At 43.8% G+C, this 10,000-nt stretch overlaps 1 protein-coding gene across 1 annotated transcript in view; it reads left to right on the top strand.

The window, feature by feature from the left end:
- The first annotated feature begins 299 nt into the window (after positions 1–299).
- Positions 300–10,000, top strand: part of LOC138950724 (acetylcholine receptor subunit alpha-type acr-16-like) — a 23,615-nt gene continuing 13,914 nt past the window's right edge. Inside the window, exon 1 of the mRNA XM_070322451.1 lies at positions 300–432. Coding sequence (XP_070178552.1) covers positions 313–432 — 120 coding nt within the window. The 5' untranslated portion in view covers positions 300–312. The remainder of the gene's footprint in view (positions 433–10,000) is intronic.

The following is a 10,000-nucleotide window of genomic DNA, read 5'->3' on the forward strand; positions in this document are numbered from 1 at the left end:
TATTAGAGAGAGAGAGAGAGAGAGAGAGAGAGAGAGAGAGAGAGAGAGAGAGAGAGAGACAGACAGAGAGACAGAGAGAGAGAGAGAGAGACAGACAGACAGACAGACAGACAGACAGACACAGACAGAGACACCGAGGCAGAGACACCAAGAGAAAGTCGCAACCAGAAAGGTATTCCATGCACGGGTAATTAAATATTGTTTGTATTATTTCTCATCACCAATAATCCAAAACATCATTCTTCACTTGAAGAAAAAACAATGCTCCGTTTGCCTTTTGAAAATACAGGTTCGGTGGCCGGCTCCCCAGAGATGCATGCGCTGCGACAGCGGTTGCTAAGCAACTACAGTGGGCACGTGCGTCCCGTGCTGAGGGAAGAGAGTGTCGTGCACATCAACGTCTCCATGTATCTCCTCTTCATCTTGGATCTGGTCAGTGTCGTGGATAGAATAAATTATGTCAAAGTTACATTCTAAAGTTAAGTGTACCACTTTCAAAAAAGGCCTTTCTGTAACCACTTTTGAACACATACGATATAATTCTACCAGCAAAAGTAGCATACGTGGTAAACACTATAGCGTTGATTTGAACACTAGTGCTTTCCATGTGTGCTACTTTTGTGTCTGTGGTCAGCCACACTGTGTTCCAAACTGGTTACAGAAAGGGCGTTTTTAACAGTGGCACATTTCAATTCAGAGTGTATGAATTGCAAACATTCCTTTTTCCAATCAGAAAAAACAAAACACATATGAAAATAAATAACAAAATAATAAAGTTAAAAAAAAAAAGGAGAGATCGTGGAGTCACAACGACTGTTTTGACATGTTCAAAACAGTCGTAGCGCGCGCCGCAACAAATGGATTACATTCGTTGTATATCGTTGTGTATTTGTTGTAATTCCTTTTTGTTTGTTGTGCGTCGTACTGCGTCGTACTGCGTCGTACTGCGTCGTACTGCGTCGTTCTGGCTATCGCCGCTCTCCGTTGTGATTCGTATACAATTCCTCCATGATAATCAGTCTTGGTCAGTCGGTCCCACTGTGACGAATTTTCATGGCGCACTACAGTCACCCATTGGACGCAGGGGGCCGATAGGGCGCACCAAAATGACCCAGTTTTTGCCATGAGAGGTGGTTCCCCTGTCATATCTGAGAGAGGAAACACTTCCTGCATCGGGGTCAGTGACCGGTCAGTGACCGACTTTAACTGAGTGAAAATATGTGTGCGGCCAGATCAAAGGCATTGTGATAGCTGGGTGGCCTTGTTAAAAAGACACGACCTTCTTCCCAGGGGTCAATGACCCAGTGTTTGCCATGAGAGGTGGTTCCCCTGTCATATCTGAGAGAGGAAACACTTCCTGCATCGGGGTCAGTGACCGGTCAGTGACCGACTTTAACTGAGTGAAAATATGTGTGCGGCCAGATCAAAGGCATTGTGATAGCTGGGTGGCCTTGTTAAAAAGACACGATCTTCTTCCCAGGGGTCAATGACCCAGTTTTTGCCATGAGAGGTGGTTCCCCTGTCATATCTGAGAGAGGAAACACTTCCTGCATCGGGGTCAGTGACGACTTTAACTGAGTGAAAATATGTGTGTGCGGCCAGATCAAAGGCATTGTGATAGCTGGGTGGCCTTGTTAAAAGACACGACCTTCTTCCCAGGGGTCAATGACCCAGTTTTTGCCATGAGAGGTGGTTCCCCTGTCATATCTGAGAGAGGAAACACTTCCTGCATCGGGGTCAGTGACCGGTCAGTGACCGACTTTAACTGAGTGAAAATATGTGTGCGGCCAGATCAAAGGCATTGTGATAGCTGGGTGGCCTTGTTAAAAGACACGACCTTCTTCCCAGGGGTCAATGACCCAGTTTTTGCCATGAGAGGTGGTTCCCCTGTCATATCTGAGAGAGGAAACACTTCCTGCATCGGGGTCAGTGACCGACTTTAACTGAGTGAAAATATGTGTGCGGCCAGATCAAAGGCATTGTGATAGCTGGGTGGCCTTGTTAAAAGACACGACCTTCTTCCCAGGGGTCAATGACCCAGTTTTTGCCATGAGAGGTGGTGTCACAAGTCAGTTTTCGTCAGCCTGTTTCTTTCTGCGTGCGCCTTCCAAAGGAAGTTTATGGAAGGAAAACACGCCGCCTTTTCGTATTAGCTAAAGAAACAGGTACTGCTTTGACTTTACTTTCCTTCACTCTTTCCCATGCTCTCGAAGTAGCGGAGAAAGGTCAACATTGGTTTACATAATTTAATACATGGATAGTGTTAATAAGATTCTTGCAATGCAGCACACATTAATCAGGTTAGTCTATATTTTTGCTAAATATCAGTATCGTACTAAATGTATCACACACTGTTCAAGCTAGGTCATGTTACTTGCATCACAGCACACTCTGATCAAATGTCTATTGCTGCTGGATTTCAATTCTGTCATGGTAATCTAACGTGACTCCGCTGTCGCAAACGTTCTTCAGAACTTCCCCTTGGAGGACATCAAAACAAAAGGAATACACATAATGTTTATGAAGTTTTGACTTAGCTCGATGTCATTGAAAAGGTACTCGAGATGACGTGCAGCACTTGACTGGTCTTGAAGACCGCGCTCCTGGTTTGGGTCATCACTCTTCTTCTCAAGACACCATCATCAAGTTAATAGCAGTAGTAGTCTGGTTACATCTCTCTCCACAATTACGGCAACATGAGGAAGAGGAAGATGAATGAATCAATTGGACCGTGGGTTCCTGAAACAGATCAAAGGGCCATATGTGTTACCTACACAGCCTGTCTAAAAGACTTGGTTTGTTCATATTTTATTATCGTTCTCATTCTATTACTGTGTTTCGGAAAATGGGGATTTGGCAACAGCGCACCTTCAAACGTACACAACTTGACAACAACACAATGTACATGACTGACACGATACACTCATCTCCGCCCAGATCCCGTGGAACGATTGTCGATGTAATAATCACAGTCACTTACCTTCAAAGAAGGGGAACGGCTTTTCTTCCAAGCGTTCTTCGTTCCGTGTACTTGCGGAAAACGACCCTCTCGTGAAACGATTTTAGTTTACGTCAGTACACTTGGATACGTCACATGAATACGTCACTTGGCTACGTCGTGTAATGCGCGAGTAGTCTCGGTTGCCTATTCTATTCTTGACAGGTTCGCGCCTCATAATAATAATTCATGACAGCCCCTTTCTTGAGAATGAATTTCCCAAATTTAGTCACAATATGAAGCGCGACTTAAATAATCTGCTCCATGGTTGTCACAACCCGGTATTTCTTACCTCCTTTCTTCTTCACAAAAACGATTGGAGCATTGTACGGTGAGTTTGCCGGTTCAATGACCCCGAGCTTCAACATCTCGTCGATCTCGTCTTCGACCGTTTTCACCATCGCATGAGGTACGAGTCTCGGTTGAACAAACACCGGTTTCTTCTCTGTAAGTTCGATTCTGCACTTCTCCAACTTGGTAGTAATCGGTACATCAGTCAGATTCTTGGAGAATGCACTACAGATCGCTTTCGCCTCTTTTGTTCTTTCTCTACTCAATTCTTTACAGAAGTTCACGCTTGTGACATCTTCTGTACGAGTAGTTTCCAGCAGAGGAATCATCTTCTGAGTGTCTATTCGGAAGATATCATCGTTCATCGTATCATCTTCCTCGATGACTACGGCGATGTGTTCTTCTGCTTCTTCTTTTTTTTCGTCAATTCTGTTTCTGAGGTCGACAACGTATTCTGCTGACGTCTTCTGTTCACCTTCGACCGATTCATCAGTCCATGCACGACGCAGAACCTGCATGGGACCTCTGATGGTCTTGCCATACCGCATTTCAAAGGGTGAGAACCCCAGACTGTCTTGAGGTGCTTTCTTGGTTCTGCCTTTTGGCGCTGTTCTTTGGCATGTGTCACACGAGAGACAGTAACGTTTTATGTCTCCGACCAAACCTGGCCACCAGAATTCACACCTGATTCTATCAGTGGTTTTCTTCTGCCCGAGATGACCTGTCATCGGGTGGTCGTGCCCAAAAGAAAGCACTTTGCTTCTCATTTCTTTGGGAACAACGACTTTACTAGATTCACTCCCGGTTTTGTCGAGGGTTGTCCTGTACAAGATTTCTTTCTTGTATACATATTTCACATCGTGGAATGATTCTCCTGAAACAGCCATTTGGCGTACTTTTGCCAGTGTTTCATCATCATTCTGAGCCTTCTTGAGATCTTGCGGGGAATACATCTTGTGTGTATTTCTGTCATCATGACTAGTTCCCGGCACAGGTTTCTCATTCCGTTTTTTTCTTCTCTTCTCTTGCTTCCGTGTACTGACCGCCGCGTTGGTCTCACCTTGATACCAACTCGGGTCACGTACTGGAAACAAAGGGGTCTTCTTCTTGTTCTGGCCTACACCATACCATTTACCTATGAGGACAGGATAAATGGGATCATCGAGTATGACCACTTCGGTTTTGGCATCAAAATACGGACAGTCAATGTGGGCCACAGCCGTGGGACACAATTTCCGTGTTTTCTTCTCTGCGAGCGTAGTTTCTTTTTTCTTTGCCAAGTACCTTTCTTCAGGTATAAGGTCGGCCCTGACCATAATACCTGAGCATCCGGAATCGCGTAATGCTTTTACGATTCGGCCGTCTAATTTGATGAACACTTCCTCTTTGAAATCCTTCTTTTCGCACGACTTGCACAGCTTGTCAAGATGTACGGGGATTTCTTGTTCATCAAATTCATTTCGAACATGAACTGCGTGAGCGCCTTCTCCCTTATTGGGACAAAATCGTGACGTGTGTCCTTTGCCTCTGCAAAAAAAACAACAGCCTGTGGCTTTCAGTCTTTGTTTTTCATCATCGCTCACGTATTTATGTTCTTTCTGTGACGATTTCTCTTTCGCGTCACTTTTGACGACATTCGAACTTTTCGTGTTCGAAAACGCGCTGCCGCTAGAATGGTTTTGGTGAGATTGCCGTGGCCTGATGTTCGAACGTGATTGTTCGTACTCCGTGGCAATTTCGCCCATTTCTTTCGCAGACTTCGGTTTCCGATCAAGTACGTGCAACATCACTTCGGCAGGGAAGGTGTTCTCTAATTGTTCTCTGAGAACTAGATCCTTCAGATCTGCCACATGTTCATCGCACTTGGCTAACTCGATCCATTTATCGAGGATGCGCTCAAGTTTGGTGACATGTTCTTTGTACGTGTCAGATGGGTTTCGCTTTAGCTGACGGAATTTCTTCCGATATTGATCTGCTGTCAGTTGAAATCCATCATACAACGCATTCTTCAAAGTGTTGTAGTTGCGCGCGTCTTCGAAACTGAGTTTTGCATAAATGGTTCTTGCCTTTCCTTTCAGGAAATACACCATTCTCGTAGCTTTGCGTTCGTCGTCGAGATGACAGTCGGTTGCATAATGTTCAAATTGTGCAAACCAACTCTCGATGTCGTCTTTGTCATCAAGAAAAGGGATTTTTGGGATAAAGTCGTCATCCCCACGACGCCTCGACGCGTTATTGTTGGCGTTGTCTCGGCGTGCTTCCGTTTGTATCCTCAACTGTTCTAGCTGAAACGCGCGATCGGCTTCTCGTTCACGTTCGAGAACTTCACGTTCACGTTCACGTTCAAGAACTTCACGTTCACGTTCACGTTCACGTTCGAGAACTTCACGTTCACGTTCACGTTCGAGAACTTCACGTTCACGTTCACGTTCCTCTCGTGCGCGTTCTTCAGCTACAAACTCCCGCAAGTCTTTGCCTTCGAGTCCTAACTCTCGTCCTATCGCCAAAAGTTCGCGAGTCCACTCCAATCCGGATTTTACAGGGTGGATCGGACCTGCACGTTCATTACTCGCAGCGGATACATAAGTCGTTACACGCGCGCCTAACGTCTGAGAATCATTATCGCTCGATTCTCCTTGGGTGTTGACATATGTGTCACCCCCTTCAACATCTGAAACTACGGCCTCGGCCGTATTCTGGTTCTGCGGGTCAGCGTTCATTCTTGCTATATGCGCCCTAGTACTCGGGTGTTTGGATGTTTGCATATCCTTTACGTTAACTCACACACAGATATTCACTGAATCAAACTGCAAATACGTGATGCTCGGTTGAAAAACCGATTTGACTAAACTGCTTTTCACACACTATTTACTAGAGAGAAAACTCCCCCACTATAGAATGAAGTGTTACTTTAGTGAAGCTCACTTTGCTACTTGAATTCATGAACGTTCAACGTTACCTCAGTAAACGTTACGTGTCCCAATGACACGATTTCTCTGAACCATTCTAATATCCTTTTATAACCACGGATACCTAACACTAGAATTTATGGTTCTTCTGGTATATGTCAAACAATATACCGTTCTATCGAGTGAACTTCATTTTAATATCTCATCGGCGCTCCATCAACGTGGACCTTTCGCCTATATCAATATCAACTCGATTCTATCGCACAGTAAGTCGAAATAAGATTCTTCAATTATCTACTGCTGTATAGACAATAATCTAAATTTCCTAACCCTTACTCTTGGCGTTGTGAAGTGTGACTGTCTGCAGAATCAACTTCACTTCCACGGTCCTTCTGGACGAAGATGAGTGCTATCCCTCGTATATAACCCAATTCGCCCACCAACCTCCCACGGCGACCAACAATATTATAAATTTTGTCGACTAAGGGACACAGGATGGCTTGACAGGGTGTTAGTCCACTGTCTTCTGTTATAGCTTTTTGTTTAGCACAGCCAAATAGGGGGAACTAAACTACTATAACATTAGTGCTTTACGTGAATTATTATAGTGACGTCAAAGCCTTGCGTCACTCTTCATTTGGATTATTCCCGTGTGCTGAAGCACACACGTCAGACTCTGTTATCGTTAAATGATGAACTAACTATAAACATGAATAAATACAAAAGTTGATTTATACGATGATGAACATGAACGGACGAACACACAAACGAAAAACGAATAGGGAATTTGTTTGAAGAAAATTTGTTTGGGGAAGCCAAATTGAAATTACGAGTTACAAAATCCCGGACGAAGCCCCCATATGTCACAAGTCAGTTTTCGTCAGCCTGTTTCTTTCTGCGTGCGCCTTCCAAAGGAAGTTTATGGAAGGAAAACACGCCGCCTTTTCGTATTAGCTAAAGAAACAGGTACTGCTTTGACTTTACTTTCCTTCACTCTTTCCCATGCTCTCGAAGTAGCGGAGAAAGGTCAACATTGGTTTACATAATTTAATACATGGATAGTGTTAATAAGATTCTTGCAATGCAGCACACATTAATCAGGTTAGTCTATATTTTTGCTAAATATCAGTATCGTACTAAATGTATCACACACTGTTCAAGCTAGGTCATGTTACTTGCATCACAGCACACTCTGATCAAATGTCTATTGCTGCTGGATTTCAATTCTGTCATGGTAATCTAACGTGACTCCGCTGCCGCAAACGTTCTTCAGAACTTCCCCTTGGAGGACATCAAAACAAAAGGAATACACATAATGTTTATGAAGTTTTGACTTAGCTCGATGTCATTGAAAAGGTACTCGAGATGACGTGCAGCACTTGACTGGTCTTGAAGACCGCGCTCCTGGTTTGGGTCATCACTCTTCTTCTCAAGACACCATCATCAAGTTAATAGCAGTAGTAGTCTGGTTACATCTCTCTCCACAATTACGGCAACATGAGGAAGAGGAAGATGAATGAATCAATTGGACCGTGGGTTCCTGAAACAGATCAAAGGGCCATATGTGTTACCTACACAGCCTGTCTAAAAGACTTGGTTTGTTCATATTTTATTATCGTTCTCATTCTATTACTGTGTTTCGGAAAATGGGGATTTGGCAACAGCGCACCTTCAAACGTACACAACTTGACAACAACACAATGTACATGACTGACACGATACACTCATCTCCGCCCAGATCCCGTGGAACGATTGTCGATGTAATAATCACAGTCACTTACCTTCAAAGAAGGGGAACGGCTTTTCTTCCAAGCGTTCTTCGTTCCGTGTACTTGCGGAAAACGACCCTCTCGTGAAACGATTTTAGTTTACGTCAGTACACTTGGATACGTCACATGAATACGTCACTTGGCTACGTCGTGTAATGCGCGAGTAGTCTCGGTTGCCTATTCTATTCTTGACAGGTTCGCGCCTCATAATAATAATTCATGACAGGTGGTTCCCCTGTCATATCTGAGAGAGGAAACACTTCCTGCATCGGGGTCAGTGACCGAGTTTAACAGAGTGGAAATCTGTGTGTGCGGCCAGATCAAAGGCAGGGCAGTACCTAGTAGCTGAAACATGCATTATCACAAGTTGTTTGACTGGTACTCGAGCGGTCTCTTTGATTTTTTTCGTATTTCATACACGGATTAGGCGCTTCGTTATACAAGACGCAGGGGTCGAACTCGAGGAAAAAAGTCGCGCCTTATGACCCGGAAAGTACGGTACAATTCTCCATGATCTCAGTCTGTGACATATTTTGATGGCGAACTACAACGATTTGGGATTCGTGGAGAAAATCTTCGAGGTCGTTGTGGGTCGTATTATTTCGTTCTTGTTCGGCCGATTTTTCGCAATCATTCGTGGCAAACATCGTTGTGGCAAAATCGTGGTAACTCGTTGTGGTTTAGCCAAAGTATTCGTGCAGGATTGAAAATGTTAGGGCTAATTTCTTAGCCCTAATAAAACTGTTATGCAAACCCGAAGGTTTCCATGAACATACAGACAAACGGAAACCACCAGACCCCATCACAAACAGAATTCTACAATCCACGGGTGTTGACATAAAGGCCAACAACTCGGGTGCAGAGTCTGCTGTGAAAGGAGCGGTAGCCTCCCCTGTCACAATCGTAACAGTGGGACCTAGGCTTAAGACAGAAAACGTACAACTCTAATAGTACATGTTATTATAATGATACGCGCTAGGAAGGACTGTAGGACTACCTCTCCAGGCGATCTCTCGATCGTTCTCCCATGTCATGGTCGGAAAACCCCTGGTGATTGCATCAGATACCGTAGAAAAGGTGGAGGCTAAGCTATTAGCTGCAGAGTGTGACAATTCTGTGCAAATAGATGAATAATTTCTCCACCAGTCCCACAGTTGATCGGGCCTGTACCACCAGTTGTATGCTTCGATTCCATGTACGCTTGGTGTTTTCGTCTTTCTATAACTAACGGAACTCAGACAATCCATTCGGAACGTTTCACGTAAAGGGGGCACCATCTCAAAATTACAACAACAAAAAGCTTGTTTTCAAATCGAAGATGTGATTTCACCTATTACCAAGAGTTTGCAGATGGAACTTGCGAGTTTCTTGTCCTGACGTTCGCCACCATAATTGTGCAGTCAAGGACTACCTCGACAAATGTTATTGAGAGTTTGGAACTATCTCTCTGCCTATGTTAAGTTTCTTAACACTTTTTACCACACCTATGTTGACCAAGTTTTTTTTTAGCCGAGACTAGCTGTGCTGCAGCAGGTTATTCAGAATTGTAGTAACTGTGTAGTAACTGTGTATCAACACGCTTGAATGCAGGCGTTAGATGGACGTTACAGGAAGCGATCGACTGAAGCTAACAGTCTGAGCGGATATATTCGTACCTGGTCAGTTAGAGCCATATGAGTGGGTACGGATATATCCGTACCTGGGAGACAATGAGTTAAGGGCACAGTCCACCCGGTGTAATCAATTCGAATTACCATCTCAGATATGGCCAGGCTATTTTTTTTTATATAGATATATATATATATATATATATATTTTTTTTTAACATGAAATAAGAATAAAAAAAACAAGAACGGTAGGTAATTGGAACGTTTATCATTACTGACAAAACAAAACTTTACATTTACTAGTACGTCGATCCACAGGTCTTTGAAGTAGACAAACAAAGACCTATGAAATAATAAACTTTTTCAATAATAAACGTTCCAATTCCCTACCATTCTTGTTTTTTATTCTAAATGTTGGAACGTTGG

This window comes from Littorina saxatilis, linkage group LG16, assembly GCF_037325665.1.
Source record: "Littorina saxatilis isolate snail1 linkage group LG16, US_GU_Lsax_2.0, whole genome shotgun sequence".
Taxonomy (NCBI): domain Eukaryota; kingdom Metazoa; phylum Mollusca; class Gastropoda; order Littorinimorpha; family Littorinidae; genus Littorina; species Littorina saxatilis.